The sequence below is a fragment of the Myxine glutinosa genome, chromosome 2 (genome assembly GCF_964187855.1).
Source record: "Myxine glutinosa chromosome 2, kmMyxGlut1.1, whole genome shotgun sequence".
In the NCBI taxonomy this organism is placed as follows: domain Eukaryota; kingdom Metazoa; phylum Chordata; class Myxini; order Myxiniformes; family Myxinidae; genus Myxine; species Myxine glutinosa.
In genome coordinates this window covers 119816034-119836649 of record NC_136262.1, presented here as the reverse complement: position 1 = coordinate 119836649, position 20616 = coordinate 119816034, and the positions used below count along the sequence as shown (strand labels likewise).

Here is a 20616-nt window from a genome sequence, read left to right as displayed (position 1 = left end):
AATAAATAAGAACAATTACACATCACATCACAACAAGGACTATAATACAAGTGTGAGCAGGTGAGTTCATAAAGGAATGTGCAGCAGTACCAAATGCAGACTGAGAGTAGAGCAGGCAACGGGCAATGGGCAGTACGAGGTCCATCTGACGAATGAAGCAGAGCGCCGACTGAAGGTAGCCAACCCGCACCCGTCGCGCTCTCTCCCATGAAGAGAGAGAGAGCTCTCCTTCCTCCTCACACTCATCAGAGCTCACACAATCCTCCTCTTTGCCAAACCACTCCCTTTCCATCACCTTCCCTTTTCGCATTCCTTTGCCCAGCAAGACACCATCACCCTCGCTCGCCTCCTCCTCCTCCTCCTCCTCATCTTCTTCTTCTTCTTCTTCTATGGATTTACAGTGCTTGGTAGTTTTCTCTAGTTCTTCTAAGTTTTCCTTGCAATCTCCCTGCCCTGTTTTCCCGTCCTCCCTAGCTCTCTCTTCTTTCTCCAGAGCGACAAGTAGTTCAGCCTGCGACAGCTGAAGACATTTGAGAGAACTAATCACAAAGGAATCAAACAGCCAACATTGTACCATGCAATCTTGAAAACTTAACCAATAAAAACATTTGTGTATATAATCGACATATGCATGCATGTTTATAATGGGATGGCCAGACCTACGCACTGTTCCCCTTGGTACATACAAGAAGGACCATGTTGTTTGCTGTCGAGGGTAGCTCGGGTGCTTATCGAAAACAAAGTGGACGAAACTGCACACAATTTAAGGAAAGGCCTTCTATGTATATAATGGCAGAAGTGGCTTCATAGCCCAAGCTGGAAAGAGGTTATTTGCTCATATCCCATAAATTTGTAATGCTATTTAGGGCTGGTAGGATGGCCTAGGCCCTAGAGGTATGCACATTAGCCTGCAACCATCGAGCCTGGATTTGAATCCCAGCCCGGCAATAAACTGTCATCTTAAAGCGCGGCGTTACGCGCGCTGCTTGTGAGCAAGGAGGAAGCGGACAAGCGGTAACATATAAACGTCTTTATTGTAAGACTACACTGTAACACTCAACTCCTCCGGGCTGGTCGCCCGGTGTATATCATGAGGCCACGCCTACCCCTCGGGCGTGGCCACCGCCCACTTGGTGCGTGGAATGATGTCACCACGCCAGTGGGCTTTTGTGTCCGCCACACGCGCCCCCCCAGAATTCCCGCGCACCTGGAGGGCCAGTTTGTGGGGCAGTCGAATGACCCGGCCGAAGCGCCCCCTGGCAATCGGCGGCGTCCGGGGTGCAGGGATACCAGGTGGGATGCCCCTGGCTTCCCCTGGGATGGGTGCAGGACCGGGGGGCGCCGTGGCGGCGGGGCTGGGCGGTGCCGGGGGTCTGCCCGCAGGAGGGCGGCCCCGACGTGGGGGTCGGGCCACTGGCGGTGGATGGTCCACATCGAGGTGGGCCGGCTTGAGGCGGTCTACCGAAACGCGGTCAGGAGTACCGCCGATGTCCAGGGTGAAGTGCTTCGCCCCGGTCTCCAGCACGCGGAAAGGCCCGTCGTACGGGGGCCGCAGTGGTGTCCGATGGGCATCGTGGCGGACGAAGACGTACTCCGCCGTGCGAAGCTCCGGGGCGACGTGCGTCGGTGGGTGCCCGTGGCATGCCGTTGGCACCGGGGCGAACCTCTGGGCGGTCTCTTGCAGAGCGGAGCGCTGCTGTGCCGCGGACCATGGTGCCGTGGAGTCGGGGAGGAACTCGCCCGGCACCCGCAGCGGTTGCCCGAAGACCAACTCCGCCGCGGATGCGCGCAGGTCCTCCTTGGGCGCCGTCCGGAGGCCCAGCAGGACCCAGGGGAGCCTGTCGACCCAGCCGCCGTCGCGGAGGGTGGCCCGGAGCGCGGCCTTCAATGAGCGGTGAAATCGCTCACACAGGCCGTTAGCCTGGGGGTGGTAGGCCGTGGTTCGGTGCAGCCGGACCCCGAGCCCCTGCGCAACCGCCCCCCAGAGCTCCGAGGTGAACTGGGGGCCGCGGTCGGATGAGATGTCTGAGGGGGCGCCGAACCGGGCGACCCAGGTGGCGATGAAAGCCTGCGCGACTTCGGCCGCCGTTGTCGACGCCAAGGGCACGGCCTCCGGCCACCGGGTGGTGCGGTCCACCATGGTGAGGACGTGGGTGAAACCCCGCGAGGGGGGCAGAGGTCCCACCAGGTCCACGTGGACGTGGTCAAACCGGCGTTCCGGCACCGTGAACGGGGCCAACGGGGCCTGGGTGTGCCGGTGCACCTTGGCGCGCTGGCACGCGAGGCATGTCCTGGCCCAGCCGCGGACGGCCTTCCGGAGGCCATGCCAGACGAACTTGTCGGCGATCAGCCTTTGGGAGGCCCTCGCGCCCGGGTGGGACAGGCCGTGGATGGCGTCAAACACCTGGCGCTGCCAGCCCGCGGGCACAATGGGGCGAGGACGCCCGAGGGAGACGTCGCACAAGAGGGCCGCGCCCGCGCCGTCGAACGGCACCTCGGTGACGCGGAGGCCCGTGACGGCGGTCCGCAAGGCCTGGACGTCGGGGTCAGCGGCCTGGTCCGCTGCCATCCGGGCATAGTCGATGCCGAGGTGGACTGCGTGGGCGACGGCCCGGGAAAGGCAATCCGCAACCGGGTTGTCCTTCCCCGCGACGTGCTGGATGTCCGTCGTGTACTCGGACACGGCCGAGAGGTGACGCTGCTGCCGGGCCGACCACGGCTCGGTGACCTTGCCCATCGCGAAGATCAGCGGCTTGTGGTCGACGAAGGCAGTGAACGCCCGGCCCTCGAGCAGATGGCGGAAGTGCCTGACCGCCAAGTGAAGTCCGAGCAACTCGCGGTCGAAGGTACTGTAACGGCGTTCGGGCGGGCGAAGCTGCCGGCTAAAGAACGCCAGCGGTTGCCAAGCTCCACGCACCCATTGCTCGTGCACCGCGCCCACCGCGTAGTCCGAGGCATCAGTGGTGAGGGCGATCGGTGCATCGGGCGCCGGGTGCGCGAGCATGGTGGCGTTAGCCAAGGCGAGCTTCGCGCCCGTGAACGCCGTGTCCATCTGCTCGGTCCAGGTAACGTCGCCTTTGCCCGGCTTACCTCGGAGAGCTTCGTGCAGGGGGCGCAGGAGCTGGGCGATACGGGGCAGGAACCGATGGTAAAAGTTCACCATGCCCAGGAACTCCTGCAGCCCTCTGATCGTGCGGGGGCGCGGAAACCCCTTCACCGCCTCCACCTTGGCCGGCAGGGGGACGGCTCCGTGCCTGGTGACACGGTGCCCCAGAAAATCGATTGTGGCGGCGCCGAACCGGCACTTTGCGGGGTTCACAATCAGGCCATGCTGGCCCAGGCGTTCGAAGAGCGTGCGGAGGTGGCGTAGGTGCTCTTCGCGGGACGCGCTGGCGACGAGGATATCGTCCAGGTAGACGTAGACAAAATCCAAGTCGCGCAGGACGCTGTCCATCAGTCGCTGGAACGCCTGAGCCGCATTCTTCAGACCGAAGGGCATGCGCAGGAACTCGAAGAGTCCGAATGGCGTGATGACCGCCGTCTTCGGGACGTCCTCCGGCCTGACGGGGACCTGATGGTAGCCGCGTATGAGGTCCACCTTCGAGAAGAAGGACCTGCCCGCCAAACGGGCGGAAAAGTCCTGAATGTGGGGGACGGGGTAGCGGTCGGGAGTCGTGGCGTCATTGAGACGGCGATAGTCCCCGCACGGTCGCCATCCCCCGCCGGGCTTCGGCACGATGTGCAGCGGCGACGCCCAAGCGCTCTCTGAGCGCCGAACGATGCCGAGTCGCTCCAGGGTAGCGAACTCCGCTTTTGCCACCGCCAGCTTCGTCGGCTCGAGGCGGCGTGCCCGGGCGTAGACCGGTGGCCCGACGGTGGGGATGTGATGGGCCACCCCGTGCTTGACGGCCCCCGCCGAGAAGGTGGGCCGCGTGAGGGCCGGGAAGCCGGCGAGGAGGCGGGTGAATGCGTCCGCTGCCGGAAGCGTACAGACCAACGTGGCCGGAACCGAATCGTTCGGCAAGCCGCTTGGCAAGCCGCTCGTTGAGCTGGGCAACGCACATGCGAGCGAGCTGAACGTCTCGGCCTGGACAAGCCGTCTGCGCTTGACGTCGACCAGGAGCCCATTAGCGCACAGGAAGTCCGCGCCAAGCAGTGCCATGGGCACGTCGGCGGTGACGAACGTCCATCGGAAAACCTGCCCTCCAAACCGCAGAGAGAGGCAGCGTTTTCCGTACGTACGGATGGGCGTCCCGTTCGCGGCAAGCAGCGCGGGGCCCCCACCCGCGGCGTGCTTGTCTGACGTGCCGGCGGGAATGACACTCACCTGTGCTCCCGTGTCGCACAGGTAACGGCGCCCGGAGAAGGTGTCCGTTATGAACAGCAGGCTGCTCGAACGGCCGGCGCTCATCGCCACAATTGAGCGCCGGCCCGGGCGTTTCCCGACCCGTTGAAGGAGCACGGCGGATGACTGACACCGCCGAGCTTCGTGGCCGAACTTGGCGTGGAACCAGCACCAGGTGGTGGAGCTGGAGGAGCGCGGCTGGCTCCGCCAGGCCGGTGGAGTCGACGGGTTTCCCCGCGGTGGCGGTTTTCGCCGCGGCGGTGGGCGGGGCGTGGCGGCGTTCACGAGGTGCGTATCAGCATGCTGCTGAACCACAGCGTGCTGTAGAAGATGATGCTGTGGAACATCAGCGTGCTGTAGAAGATGATGCTGTGGAACATCAGCGTGCTGTAGAAGATGATGCTGTGGAACATCAGCGTGCTGTAGAAGATGATGCTGTGGAACATCAGCGTCGAAGGCCGTGACGGCCACGCCAACGCTCGCCCGCGTGTCCGAAGCGGCGAAGTACTTGTCCGCCTCGGCCGCCAATGCTCGGGGTTCCGTTAGCCCGGTCCCGGCCAACGCGAGGCGAACCTGCGCTGGAAGTTGGCGACGGAAAAGCGCCCGGAATAGCGAACCGGGGGCTTCGTCGCCCAACAGTGACAGCATATGGTCCATTCGGACCGACGGGCGCGTCTCACCGAGCTCGGGGAGATCCAGGAGGCGATCGGCCCGTGCGTCGTCCGTGAGGCCGAACGTGGCTAGGAGTAGCCGCTTGAGTGCCTCGTACTTGTGGCCGTCCGGTGGGTGGCGAAGGACGGACACAACTCGAGCGGCCGTGCCGGGCCCGAGGGAGGCGACGACATGGCAGTAGCGCAGGTCGTCGTTGGTGAGGCGCCGAAGCTGAAATTGGGCTTCGGCTTGAACGAACCAGACTTCGGCCTGGGCCTCCCAAAATTCGGGAAGTTTAATCGCCATTGCCTTGTCGTTGGCCATTGCAATGGCGTCGTGTTCGGAAGGATGGCTACGGCAGATCCAACGTCGAGGGTCACCAGTAAAGCGCGGCGTTACGCGCGCTGCTTGTGAGCAAGGAGGAAGCGGACAAGCGGTAACATATAAACGTCTTTATTGTAAGACTACACTGTAACACTCAACTCCTCCGGGCTGGTCGCCCGGTGTATATCATGAGGCCACGCCTACCCCTCGGGCGTGGCCACCGCCCACTTGGTGCGTGGAATGATGTCACCACGCCAGTGGGCTTTTGTGTCCGCCACAATCTCGGAGTTTCACAGGCAGGGTGACTGACTCGTCAATGTGTGTGCTGTCCCTTGGATGGAAGGTAAACTTGCATCCCCCACCATTTGTTGGTGGACATTAAAGATCCCACAGTGTTCTCCATAAATAATAGCCAAGCTAAAGCCGGCACCCTGAACAAATTCCAAATTCCTGCCCCGATTTCCTAAGTAGGGATGGCAACATGACCATGATTGTAACCTCACGAATGTTCTGTATTGGGCATGATGATGATGAATACTATTTTAACTAAAGCGGCATTCAGGAGAGAGCAAACCTCCACCGGGCTGAACGGTTTTAGTTTTGTATCCCACCAACAGGCCAGATCTAGATCCGGAAGTGAACCAAAGATCTGGATCCAGACGTGAACCAAAAATCTGGATCCGGACGTGAACCAAAGATCTGGATCCGGACGTGAACCAAAGATCTGGATCCGGACGTGAACCAAAGATCTGGATCCGGACGTGAACCAAAGATCTGGATCCGGACGTGAACCAAAGATCTGGATCCGGACGTGAACCAAAGATCTGGATCCGGACGTGAACCAAAGATCTGGATCCGGACGTGAACCAAAGATCTGGATCCGGACGTGAACCAAAGATCTGGATCCGGACGTGAACCAAAGATCTGGATCCGGACGTGAACCAAAGATCTGGATCCGGACGTGAACCAAAGATCTGGATCCGGACGTGAACCAAAGATCTGGATCCGGACGTGAACCAAAGATCTGGATCCGGACGTGAACCAAAGATCTGGATCCGGACGTGAACCAAAGATCTGGATCCGGACGTGAACCAAAGATCTGGATGCGGACGTGAACTAAAGATCTGGATCCGGGCGTGAACCAAAGATCTGGATCTGGACCTGAACCAAAATCGAATTGGCTTCTTCTTTTTTTGCACCTACCCAACTCATGCACCTAGTTTTCTCACAACTCATCCACAACTTTTTGAAACATCAGGCTATGTATAGTTTTTGGCCCTATCCTATCAATGGAGAAAAATCATTTGTATAAAAAAAAAATTCTCGGATCTGGATTTGGATCTTCACCAAAATCGAACAGATTCGTCATGGTCACACACACCCAACCCGTCCACCAGGTTTCGTCTGAATATGTCCATAACTTTTTGAGATATCATGCTATGTATCGGTTTTAACTCCATTACTCAATGTTGGTGGACTGGGGAGTCATGGATTCACTGGACCATGGGGTGTGACACTGTCGGTACCTTTGCAGGAGGACATAAGTCCAAGTCTTTAAGTCCTTTGTGCTTCCAGTCTTGCTCTACGGATGTGAGACTTAGATTCTGACCAAGGATCTGAGACAAAGACTTAACTCCTTTGGTACCAGGTCTCTTCAGAGAATCCTTGGCTATCACTGCACTGGGCAAACTTTGTGTCCAACGAGCATTTGCTAAGAGACACACAAATGAGATTTGTTACCTGCACAGTCCGTGAGCATCAGCTGCAGCTGTGTGGACATGTGGCTTGCCTTCCTGACACTGATCCTGCTAACCAGATTTTCTCAGCGAGGGGGCCTTGTGAATGGAGGAGGCCCATGGGAAAACCACGTGGCTCGTGCTTGCAGCAGGTTGATCGGCATTTCAAGGGACGGGGACGGGCCAGGCATCTCCCCCTGAGTTCCGGAGGAAGATGGAGGCCCCTGGAGTACCGGCGGAAAGTAAATATGGCAAGGTGCTGCTCCGGCGCATGCTCCCATACCTGACCCTGACCTACTTTATCTTGTTAAGACTTCACGGAAGATTAGGACATGAAATACATTATATGGGAATATAGGAATATAGGAATATAGGAAGTGTAAGAAAAAACAAAAACGTGGACTGACACAGAAATCCAGAGGACATTATTGATTCATTCATTTCATATACAGCCTGTCGCTGTTGGTTGCATCATTGGTGGGAGCATGGCTGTGCCACTAATACAGTGCCCCCTGTCGGTAAGAGCAGGAATATTGAATTTGTTCAAGGAGCCAGCGATAGCTCGCCAACACTTCGTGAAGAACACCGTGGGATGTTTAACGTCCACTGCCGGCAGACGGACCGCTCACACACCCGCTCACACACCGATCCCTCGGCCTGCATGCAAAACACCAGGATGGGGGTTTATAGCTAGGACAAGATTCAAACCCAGGCTAGACAGCTCAGAGTCGAGTGTGCGTGCATCTAGGTCCAGACTCTCGGCTATCCTGCCTGGTCCTAAAATTGTTGATGTAAAAGCCCAAAGAAAGCAAAAGATTAAGAGAGTAACAGTCCTGCCCTTCCCTGTTCTCGGAAAATAACACGCCATCACAATTTCAACATTTAATTACTGTGTTTGGAAACTTTTCCTGTCTCCCCAACTCCCACTTTCCCATCCTGTTCATCCTGAATAAAACCACCGTTTAGAGGCCATTTTCGGTTTTTTTTTGTTTTTTTTGACCATCCTGAATATCCCCATTTATTATGCCATCTGTCCAATTGTCACTCTTCTAATTTCCAGTCCCACAGATATTTGTCCTTCTCTGCTCCAGGGACAGGACGTTACCTTCTCACCCACGTCATTCAGCTCTTCCACGAACCTCGAGTCCTGTACAAGATAAATAAATAAATAAACAAGAAGACGTCATGCGGAGCACGATACTTGCAAAATCCGCCCACCCTCCCCCCCCCCCAAGAAAACAAATTCCATTGTTACAGCAAAATGTCCATTTCATCAAGATTAAAATTGACAATCATGATCAAAGCTCAGGTCAATAAGAAGAAAAGTGATGACTTTTCAGATGAAAAATGATGATTTTGGAAGGTTGACCTTGAATTTATCTTTGACCTTTTGACCTCAAAAATAGTTAGTTTCCCTATTTAGTGACAATGTGCAAATGATACTGTCCAATTTTCAAGTCAATCAGATTAAAATTGAGGATTTTTGAAACTTGGCCTATGTTGACCTTTTGTGGGTCAAATGTTGACCTCAAATGTTGACCATTGAGGTATGTTGACCTCAAAAATACTTGGTGGTTGAATTGAGTGACCAGATATGTAAGTCCTCTTCTAATTTCAAGTCAATTGGATGAAAATTGAGGATTTCAGAAATTTGGCCTATGTTGACCTTTTGGCCTATGTTGACCTCAAATATACTGGGTGGTTGAATTCAGTGACCAGATATGCTAGTCCTCTTCAAATTTCAAGTCAATCGGATTAAAATTGAAGATTTTAGAATTTTGGCAAAGTTGGTGACCTATGTTGACCTTTTGACCTCAAAAATAGTTGGTTTCCTAATTCAGTGAGGCAATATGCAAATGCTGTTCAATTTCCAAGTCAATCGGATGAAAATTGACAGTTTTTCAGATGAAAAAGTGATATTGGAAGTTTGACCTTGAGTTGACCTTTGACCGATTGACCTCAAAAATAGTACGTTTCCCAATTTAGTGCCTCGATATGCAAATGTTCAATTTTCAAGTCAATCGGTTGAGAATTGACGGCTTTTTAGATGAAAATTGATGACTTTTAAAATTTGACCTCGAGTTGACCTTTGACCTTTTGACCTCAAATAGTTCATTTCCCAATTTATTGACTCAATATACAAATGTTATTCAATTTTCAAGTCAATCGGATAAAAAATGGTGATTTTAGAAATTCGACCTCCAGATGACCTTTGACCTCAAAATCAATAGGCTTCTCAATTGGGACGACCTAGACAACTTGAAGTTTTGTGACGATCGGTTTAGAATTGTGACCTGTAGGCCGGTGACAAACAGACAAACAAATGAAAAAAAAAATCGGTCAGGGACCGAGGACTTGCCTGAATGTACTTTTTTATCGGCCATTTTGGACAAATATGGCGGCCGAACCACGTGACCGATGACGTTATCATTATTTGTTTTCTAAACTAATTTATTCCTAGATTATGCTCAGGAAGCCTGGTGTTGGCTTAGCGGCTAGGGTGCCGGCTTGGGATCCTAGGATCCTGGGTTTGAATCCCGGTCGATCGCTGAATTAACGCCAGGGGGGTTGACTCAGCCTGTCATCCTTCCGAGGTCGGCTAATTGAGTACCAGTTCACTGGTAATTCCCTGTGTGTCGTAAAAGGCGACAAACAGGGTTGGCGGCAGGAAGGGCATCCGGCCGTAAAACATTGCTTCAAAAAGGGGACCAACAAAAACAACAACCACCCGAAAGATCTGCTGAAGGCCAACCCCCGCTTTGCGGGGAAAAATGGCCTCTAAAGGTGGTTTTTTAAATTTTATTATGCTCAGGAAATTTCATCTTGATCCGATGAAGTTTTATACTTGTCGAATTATGATGTCATCATTAACACATTTTATTCCCCATGGAGAGTTCTTTAGAATGAGCCATGTCTCAATTATTTATATTCAGCACTTTCGGAGATATAGAGGTGCAAAGTTTTTCGGTTTTTCCAAGATGGCGGCCAAACTACGTGACTGATGACGTCATCAATTGGGCACAGTCTATTCCAGGGCAAGACAAATATGTGTGTTAAGTTTGGCGATTCTATGTGCAATGATCTATGTGCAATGATCCCACACGTAGTGCTGCGCACAGACAGACAGACAAACCAACCAATCAACATACTTGCCGGAATCCTTTCCGGCAAGTAACAAACAGACAGACAGAACCACAAACGCAACCGTCCAATATACTTGAAAAATCTTCGATTTTGCAAGTAATAACAACGAATGAGAGACCTTGCCGGCAAATGGATTGTGGCCGAGCAGAGAAGAGAGCAAGGATAATGCCGCCCGGCACACCCCCATGGCACGGTCATGCAAACGGCCAAACGCCAGTTTTGCAATTCCTCCAAACCACTGATGAGGCAAGGCCTGAAACAAAAATCATAAAAACCATTGTGCACCTTCAAAGCCTCTTTTAAATATGCAAGATTCACGCCACACCTCCACTTTACCCCAGCATCGACGAGCTGACCGAGACACTGCAGCACTCGACTCCGCACAAGACCATTGGTGTCAATAACGTGGGCGCTCAAGGCCTCCAGAAAGCTATCCCGTGCAGTGCGTTCTCCCTGCTGCAATCCCTCGCCTCGTAATCGATGCAGAACGAGTTCCATCATAACAGACAGCGCTGCATTGCGCATAACGTAACTCTACGAAGAAAGGCAAAATGGTGGCGTAGAAGTCACATGCACTTACCTCAGCTTTAAGAACGAAAGAACTCTGCCACATGCACATCGCGATGTCGACCGATATGGCACCGCTCGTATTATTACATCATTATACATACTTGTACCAAATTTGATTTAAATCCCTACAGCTGTCCTCAAGTATCACATTTTTACCTGACATGACCTGTGACCTTTGACACCAAAATCTAATCAGTTCATCTTTGCATCATAATATGTATTTGTACCAAGTTTGGTCAAAATCCCATCACTGGTTCACAAGTTAGCTCGGTAACAGACTTATTACCTAATGGGACCTTTGACCTTGTGACCCCAAAATCTAATCAGTTCACCTTTACACCATTATACATACTCATACCAAGCTTGACTTGGATCCCTTCAGCAGATCTTAAGTTATCGAGGTAACAAAAGCCCATCACGCACGGATGCACAGACAATCCGAAAACATCATGCTTCTGGCGACTTTGTCGTCTCACAATGAGTTTTCCACACCTTTCCCTCAAGAAGTCTCACAATGAGTCCCATTTGTGGAAGGACACAGTCCGGCTGTCTCTCAGCCAAGTCGACGAGGAAAGAGGCGCTAGCACGTGCTGCTGCAGCATCTAAGTGAACATCCGAGAAGGAGCACGACACCAACTCTCTGGGGAAAGGAAATAGGGAAGCAAAATGCATGCGGTGTAGATGGTGATAGAGGGTTGTGAGAGGGGAGAAAGGATGAAGAGACTTGTGGGATACGGGGTAAAAGGAGGGGGGGGGGGGGGGGGATTCTATCGGAGATTCTACCTGATGACCTCAGGTACCGCATTGGGGCAGTGATAGTCCGAAACCCACAACACCACGGCTTGCACGAGCGCAGGGGCCAAGTTCTCCTTTTGGTGCAAAAGCTGGACTACTCTAATACTCGCTCCTGGAAGGATTTAACAAAAGGAAGAAATAAAAAGAGAAACCAGGTGGATGTTCATCAAACATTCCTCATGTTTATTACAGAAACACAAACATGCTTACATCCTGATTAAGGATTCGCTTCGGTTCCACATTGCGAGTGCAGGATGGTGGCGAGTGCCTCGTGCTCACCCACTGCGTGGTTGTAGCGGCTAACCAGCTGGGCCAGAACGTGGCTAGCCGAGTCCCTTGTGCCCCGATGCTTGACCAAATTGATATCACCGTTCTCCAGCATCTTGAAGCAGCATCGTGATATGGTGCTGAAAACAAGTATGATCGCACAGTAACGTTCACCGAAACGGTTGGGCAGCGAATAATCACTTCATCCGTTAAAACAAATACAATAATGATGGAATATGGTGGAGAAGATCCCACATGTTAAGGTCAGGTCGGAAAGATGGACACCAAGCAGGCCACTTATCAATGGTCACGGCGTTCAAATCGTATGAGCACAGCACGGCATTCCCACCTCACGAAGTTCTCTTCCGGAGTCGGAGGACTCCATAGAAGACGAAGGTCAAGCTGCAGTAACTTAGAGATAGTTTGCAGACAGCGAGGCCGGAGTTCGTCCCATGCTGCCCAAGCACCTCGATTTTTCTTGCACTGCAAACACGTGTGCAGCACTGACTTTGGTCTGCATCATTTCCTCCGCCAGAAGCCCATCAAACTCTGTGCAATTGGTCTGGCCCACAATTCCAAACTCTCAACATCCCGATGTGAACCGATGGCTCGACACTCACAGCCCAGGTTCTTATCCATAAACTAGATGTATTACGAGTATCCTTGAAATTCATAGGAAGGTACTGAAGAAATACCAATGCCTTGTCTCCGCCATCTACCAATGTCTTTGTCCTGCATGCGATTTGTGTACAAGATGTACCATGAGCCTTACGTCGATGTTAAAAAAGAAAACTACAAACCTTATCGTGAGGCAAGTCCGTTTCTGCCTCACATCTCTCCGCTACACGGCACAAAAGGTAGCAGGTCATCTTCAAGGTGGCCAAAAGGACAGGGCGCTTGGCTTCGGCACCGATGTGCTCAGGCACCTCGTTGGTGAAACGGCACATCGCTGGAGTGGAGGATGCATGGGTTTTACATCAGGTGGTATGGTTATATCCACCTTCACATGCACTGTATAGTCGAACGTCAGGTTGCCAACATCAACATCGTGATTGTGCAACACAAAGTGGTTTTTTTTTTTTTTTTTTTTTTTTTTTTTGTATACAAGGTCGAGGCTCGTGAAAGAGCGAACATTAATCACACAGAAAGACAAACCGACACATAAAACATATAACATAGGGAGCGGTAGACAAGATGGGGAGAGAGGGGGAAGGACACAAACACAACATTTGAGAGCAGGGACCGAGAGACATGGAGACATCGAGAGATCTGAGAGAGGGCGAGGGCTTTGGGGGGGGGGGGGGGCGTGGGAAGGGGGCGGTGGGAGAGGTATAAAACATATGGACACTGCCAGGACTTCCAGGAAAGAAGTTGGAATTCCAAACAAGGTGGATCTGGGGTGAATTAGCGGTTGTAATTTGGTTGTAATTAAAGATCCAAATTGTACTTTATGTGTTTTGTGTTGGGATGTGGGATGTGACATGGGTATCGTGGGCCAAATGACCAACACCAATCTGAACTTACCATCAATCAAGAGCTCCAAGCATTCTTCCTTCGCATCTACATGCAACTTCGGGAAATGTCTGTTGGTGTGCACAAACACACGCATAAACACACCTCAAACCATGAGTGAACCAACCGGTCGATAACCAATAAGACGATAACCGACCAATAAAGCAAGCTTTCACCGCAGGTGTTGAACTCACTGCAGCACGCTGTAGAATGTGTCAAAATGGTTGTGGATGGAGTTTGGACCACGAAGCTGCAATTCCCGTGTAAAATCTGTGCACAAAATACATGCAGTGGACATTACGGTAAAACCCGCCGTTTGGAAAAACATGTGAGACGTCCGAGTGGTCCGCCCACGCGCGCATCCGAGTGGTCCGTCCACGCGCGCATCCGAGTGGTCCGCCCATGCGCGCATCCGAGTGGTCCGCCCATGCGCGCATCCGAGTGGTCTGCCCATGCACGCATCCGAGTGATCCGCACACGCGTGTATCCGAGTGGTCCGCCCACGCGCGCATGCGAGTGGTCCGCGCACGCGCGCATCCGAGTGGTCCGCGCACGCGCGCATCCGAGTGGTCCGCGCACGCGCGCATCCGAGTGGTCCGCGCACGCGTGCATCCGAGTGGTCCGCGCACGCGCGCATCCGAGTGGTCCGCGCACGCGCGCATCCGAGTGGTCCGCCCACGCGCGCATCCGAGTGGTCCGCCCACGCGCGCATCCGAGTGGTCCGACCACGCGCGCATCCGAGTGGTCCGCCCACGCGCACATCCGAGTGGTCTGCCTTTGTGATACGACTGCATGCATTTGGGGAAAGGGGTGGCTGTTGTATCATCTGAGCAGTTCAGAGGAAGGAAAGTGAAGAGGAGGGGTAAGGGCGGGTGGGATGAGGAAGAAGGGGGGAGGTGTTCGACTCTGCGGGTAAGGCAGCGTACATAGATTAAAATTACCACTATATGATGACCCCTTATTGCTGAATTATGAGCACTCCAATGTGGATGTGTACAAATATAAACTACTGCTGGGTCATCGCCTCTCTCCATGTTCTGCAGTGCGGTCATGAAAGGCACCACGTCACCCTTTGTCTGTACTGGTTGAAAATGCAACCTCGTACCGTTTAGCAAGCGAGGTAGAGCCGTGACCTCATGAACGTTTTGCACCACATACTGCCCCGGGCCTCCACACCTCAGGTCATCAGGTCCAAGTGGGATTACAAAATCCAGCACTGTCGATTCGTTCTCTGGTGGATAAAAGGGAATGGGAACGGACTGAATGGTGAGGAACGTAGAATGAATAAAATTAAAACAATAAGAGGTAGAATTGCTTTTCAATACATGTCTCCTTCTGATCTGATATTTTCAAAGTCCAAAAAGGGCATAATCCTGAAAAATTGACTAAATGCCCTGAAACCTGAACGTGTTCCATAGCTTATCATAATAAAGTCGTGTACCAAGTTTCAGTTGAATATGTTAAAGGGTAAGGGGGAAACTTATGGAAAACCACAGGTGGGATGGACGGACGGAAAATCTATAGACGCTCGGGTGAAACCGGTAGAGGACTAACAATGGGGCAAGACACTCATCGTGTTACACTCACCATGTCCAAATCAGAAACCCATGATCATGTACCAGTTATGTGATCAGGGAACTGTTGTAGTATCAGTGGCATCCATGGGATGAACTCCAAGATTAAACATTCAAGTGGACTTCAAAATGACATCAATTAACTTTTAAGGGTATTGATGGAAGTTAAATGTCCTCTCTGAAACACCAAGGAAAGAAACAAATTATGGCTCCTGACTTGACCAAACAGCTAAGAGTGCGAATCAAGCTTGGCGCGTAATGTGAGCTCAAATCCCAAAGGATTCTGGGCATATGTAAATCGCAAGCTCAAAACTAAACCTGGAGTGACCAATGTTGTGGACCCCTCTACAAAGTTATCTCAAACAGATCGTGAGAAAGCAGGCATATTGAACGGCTTCTTCAGCGGTGTATTCACAGATGAGGACCTGCGGAATGTACCTATAATGGAGCAGAACGTCCAAGACCACGGGTTGGGTGGCATCCCAATCACCACAAAGGCCGTTAGAAAAAAAACTTCCAGTCCTAAAGTGCTGAAAGTCTGGAGGACCAGACGTACGATATCTGTCGAAGAAGCTTGAAGATTGCATCATATGGTATCGGAGGAAATCTCATTCGGATTGGAGCCTTTTTAGCAGGAAGTAAAGACTTTAGCAGGAAGTTTAGCAGTAAAGACTTCAACAGTTGCTATTAACGGAGTGAGCTCAAATTGGAGTTCTGTAAAAGGTGGTGTACCATGGGGTAGTGTACTGGGACCCATTTTGTTTGTTATCTTTAGTAACGATCTGCCACAATCGATAAAGAACTCTGTGCATTTTCGGTGATGACACGAACATTTTGGGTCGAGCCAGCAATCAGGATCAAGCACACTCGCTTCAAGATAACAAGGCACAGGAATGGTCCACCAGCTGGCAGCTCCTTTAATGAAACCAAACGCATGGTCCTGCATGTTGGAAGACAAAACAGTAAGGATGGGTACCATATGCATGATGTAATCCTTCAGGATGTCCAAACGGAGAAAGACCCTCGGTGTTGTGATTGATGTCGGACCTAACTTTCATCAGCACATCTCAAAATCCATTCTCAAGGCCGATCAGACGCTCCGGATCATCAAAAGGACATCGTCACACCTAACGAGAGAAAATCTGCCAATCCTCTTTGTCATCTTAGTCGGGACACATCTCGACTATGGAATCCTACTCTGGCAGTCCAGGTTCAAGATGGAGACAGGATAGCGAGAGTGGTGGGACGACTACCAAGGCCGATTACTGAACTGCATGTTCTGTGTCATGAACAGACTGGAAATTCTCAATCTACACTCGCTCTACTACCGTCATTGCAGGGGTCACGTGTGTCCAAGACGTTACTGGAGCTCTTCGAGTTCCAGCTGATCACCTCTTTGTACCTGCAAACAATCTGATCACAAGAGGACATCCTCGGAAGCTGTTCAAGAGCCGTTCAAGACTGGACATAATAAAATCATTTTTCACCAGAGGGTTGTTCATGATTTGAACAGAACAGTCTTACACAGGAAATTGTTGTGGCTAAGAACGTCAATACGTTCAAAAATAGGTTGTAGACATTGGTGGAGCCAAAGGTTATTGATCAACAGTCTTTGATGTAGGAGCAGGATTCGTTTTAAAAAGTTAAGTTGTGCCCAACCACAATGAGCAGACCGGAAAACTACAGGATACTACCTACCGTACTTGAGGTCTGCCGTGTGACATGTGACGGGTGAGGTGAGGTGTGACATGCAACATGAGAGGTGACTGGCGACATGAGGTGACTGGCGACATGAGAGGTGACTGGCGACATGAGAGGTGACTGGCGACATGAGAGGTGACTGGCGACATGAGAGGTGACTGGCGACATGAGAGGTGACTGGCGACATGAGAGGTGACTGGCGACATGAGAGGTGACTGGCGACATGAGAGGTGACTGGCGACATGAGAGGTGACTGGCGACATGAGAGGTGACTGGCGACATGAGAGGTGACTGGCGACATGCGAGGTGACTGGCGACATGCGAGGTGACTGGCGACATGCGAGGTGACGGGCGACATGCGAGGTGACACGTGACATGCGAGGTGACACGTGACATGTGAGGTGACGCGTGACATGAGAGGTGACGCGTGACATGAGGTGACGCGTGACATGAGGTGACGCGTGACATGAGGTGACGCGTGACATGTGACACGTGACATGAGGTGGCGTGTGACATGAGGTGACACGTGATATGTGACACGTGACATGAGGTGGCGTATGACATGAGGTGACACGTGATATGAGGTGACACGTGACATGAGGTGACGTGTGACATGAGGTGACGTGTGACATGAGATGACGCGTGACATGAGATGACGCATGACATGTAAGGTGACATGTGACGTGAGGTGACGCAAGACATGAGGCGACGTGTGACATGAGGCAAAGTGTGACATGAGGCGACACGTGACATGAGGCGAAGTGTGACATGAGGTGACGTGGTGGCATGCGACACGAGGCGACGTGCGACACCAGAGGTGACGTGCGTCATATGAGGTGACGCGTGACGTGAGGTGACGTGTGACACGAGTCATGAGGTGACGCGTGACATGAGGTCACATGTTTGTTGGTGGACGTTGAAAACCCCATCGTGTCTTTCGTGAAGGATGTGAGAGTTATTCCTGAACAAATAACAAATTCCTGTCTAAATCAGATCCAATGGAACGTCACACCTAACCATCTGGTTCCTGAAACGAAAGACTTAAGCTCAGCATTCCTCTTGGCCGACCCCACCAGTCCAAAAGTATGTTTTCCTTTACCATTCTAGACAACATAAGACTCGTTTTTGTGAAGACAATGTCTGTCTGCATTGGAGGACAAAATTAACAATATATTTTCAACGAAAATTCCACACGTCCTGTGTTCTAGTCAGAGGAGGCGACAATCGGCTAAAGTTTCCAACGTTAGTCCTTCGTCAGAGAGGAAAGGTTTCGTTGTTCTGACGACAAGAATATGTTCAAATCTATCAGTCGCACCTCGTTTAATTAAAACCTGCAGTATTTGACGTTCTCTCATCGGATCTCACCTTCCATTTCCTCAATGCACGAAACCAAACTTCGCGGTTCGCGCTGTCGTCACAAGCAGCCAATGAAATCGCCGCTTGGGAACGCGGCCATTATACCATTGGTAACGTCTTCCATTGGTTCATTCTAAAGCCTTCGTTTTTATCTTAATTACACAACTGTTTTATCAGTAATTAAAGTGTACCACCGGCACGAAGACTGCTCCTTAAACAGCGTCAATTATTCTTCCCTCGTGGGATCGAACGTGGAATGTTTTAGCCGTATTTCACCAGACTGGGCGGTGTAATGGCTACAGGGTTTATTTTGAGCCTTTGGGTCGGAGGAAACGGAAGTTCGAATCCCGGCCGAGAGTCACGTGACGCTTCCTGGATCGACGCTCAGCATTTTAAAATGATAGAGCACACACAACCATATGTTGGTAATAATAGCACAGGCTTTGATGTGACTCATGATCTCTTCCTGTATTAAGTCCATAACGGAACTCCTATTAATTATTATAACCGGCTGACTCGGCCTCGTCTGACCTTTGACTGGATCTGATTTTAGGCGGGAATTTGTCATTTGTGCCGGCGATAACTCTCCTGCTCTTCAGAAAAGACACCGTGGGATCCAAGAATGGTCAGTACTGAGAGACCGGTCTTGTGCTTTGACGTCCATCATTCCATAAAGGTCAACCACCCTGACGTTAATTCAGCATTCCGGTCGATCGCTGAATTAACGCCAGGGGGGTTGACTCAGCCTGTCATCCTTCCGAGGTCGGCTAATTGAGTACCAGCTCAATGGTAATTCCCTGTTTGTAGCAAGAGGCGACTAACAGGGTTGGCGGCAGGAAGGGCATCCGGCCATAAAACATTGCTTCAAAAATGGGGACCACGGTTCCCGGAAAAGGCCAATCCCTGCTCTGCGGGGAAAAAATGGCCTCTAAAGGTGGTTGTTTTGTTCTATTCCATGAAGGTCAACAGGGACAGTATGGCTGAAAATACAATAATATTGTATTGGCACGAAGAAACGCGATGGGGACAGTAATGGTACCTGGTTGTATCCAGCAGACACGTGACAATATCAGGGACAGTCTGGTGTTTTTACATCTTTTTTCTTTCAATCATGCCTGTGGTGCAAGTCAATCAAAAGTCTCTTTTTCCTACATTTTTGTTTTTTTTCTTTAAATAATGGGAGTGGTGCAATTAAATGGGTGAGGCTGAAAAAAATAGGTGTGGTGGAATAAAATGGGTGTGGTGAAATCACGGTTGTGGTCCGTCGGATGGGTGTGGCTCCATCATCGGTGTGCTCGATCGGATGGGTGTGATTCCATCACGGGTGTGGTCGATCGGATGGGTGTGATTCCATCATGGGTGTGGCTCCATCATGGGTGTGGTCGATCGGATGGGTGTGGTCCATCGGATGGGTGTAGCTCCATCATGGGTGTGGTCCATCGGATGGGTGTGACTCCATCATGGGTGTGGTCGATCGATGGGTGTGGCTCCATCATGGTTGTGGTCCATCGGATGGGTGTGGCTCCATCATGGGGGTGGTTGATCGATGCGTGGCTCCATCATGGGTGTGGTCGATCGATGGGTGTGGTCGATCGGATGGGTGCGGCTCCATCATGGGTGTGGTCGATCGGATGTGTGTGGCTCCATCATGGGTGTGGTCCGTCGGATGGGTGTGGCTCCCTCGTGGGTGTGGTCTGTCGGATGGGTGTGGTCGATCTGATGGGTGTGGCTCCATCATGGGTGTGGCTCCATCATGTGTGTGGTCGATCGGATGGGTGTGGCTCCATCATGAGTCCATCAGATGGGTGTGGTGCGTCAGATGGGTGTAGCTCCATCATGGGTGTGGTTGATCGGATGGATGTGGCTCCATCATGGGTGTGGTCGATCGGATGGGTGTGGCTCCATCATGAGTCCATCAGATGGGTGTGGTGCGTCAGATGGGTGTGGTTGATCGGATGGATGTGGCTCCATCATGGGTGTGGTCGATCCGATGGGTGTGGCTCCATCATGGGTGTGGTCGATTGGATGGGTGTGGCTCCATCATGAGTCCATCAGATGGGTGTGGTCCGTCAGATGGGTGTGGCTCCATCATGGGTGTGGTTTATCGGATGGGTGTGGCTCCATCATGGGTGTGGTCTGTCAGATGGGTGTGGCTCCATCGGATGGGTGTGGCTCCATCATGGGGGAGGTCGATCGGATTTGAATGGAGTGCTTGCTCGAATGCTTAAACCACTTGGCAATCTCTCCACAAAAAACTTGGTAAATGAACACACACCCAATGTTCTTGAGACCCACCCATAGATCACTGTAATCTATATACCCCAAAGAGGAATGACCCTTCCTGCAGTTCCCGTAGTGAGCGGGTGTAGGCCTACTTGTAAATTAAAATGTCAGTAGCTGGTCACCCAACGTAATGACATAACAGACACAAAACTGCTGCTACTTTAAGATGTAGAACATGATATATTTTAACTTCCAATATGTTTGCAGTCACTACGAAGGGATTAGTGTTACGATTAGATTTACTATAATATGAACGTTACGTTATAATTATTTCGAAAATGATATTACTATCAAAAAACCGAAGCTAATTAGTAATTCCTTACTTTCATGGTTATTATTATTAGTACCGTACACCGCT

At 51.5% G+C, this 20616-nt stretch overlaps 1 protein-coding gene across 1 annotated transcript in view; it reads right to left on the bottom strand.

Annotated features, from left to right (window-relative positions):
* Positions 1–18100, bottom strand: part of NCAPD2 (non-SMC condensin I complex subunit D2) — a 51025-nt gene extending 32925 nt beyond the window's left edge. The window contains exons 1-12 of the mRNA XM_068107267.2: positions 17985–18100; positions 14450–14575; positions 13539–13614; positions 13357–13415; positions 12633–12781; positions 12182–12315; positions 11845–11972; positions 11554–11677; positions 11263–11410; positions 10537–10734; positions 10319–10453; positions 91–520 (exon numbers count right to left, since the gene is read on the bottom strand). Of these exons, the coding sequence (XP_067963368.2) occupies positions 91–520; positions 10319–10453; positions 10537–10734; positions 11263–11410; positions 11554–11677; positions 11845–11972; positions 12182–12315; positions 12633–12781; positions 13357–13415; positions 13539–13614; positions 14450–14575; positions 17985–17991 (1714 nt within the window). The 5' untranslated portion in view covers positions 17992–18100. The remainder of the gene's footprint in view (positions 1–90; positions 521–10318; positions 10454–10536; positions 10735–11262; positions 11411–11553; positions 11678–11844; positions 11973–12181; positions 12316–12632; positions 12782–13356; positions 13416–13538; positions 13615–14449; positions 14576–17984) is intronic.
* Positions 18101–20616: the final 2516 nt, after the last annotated feature.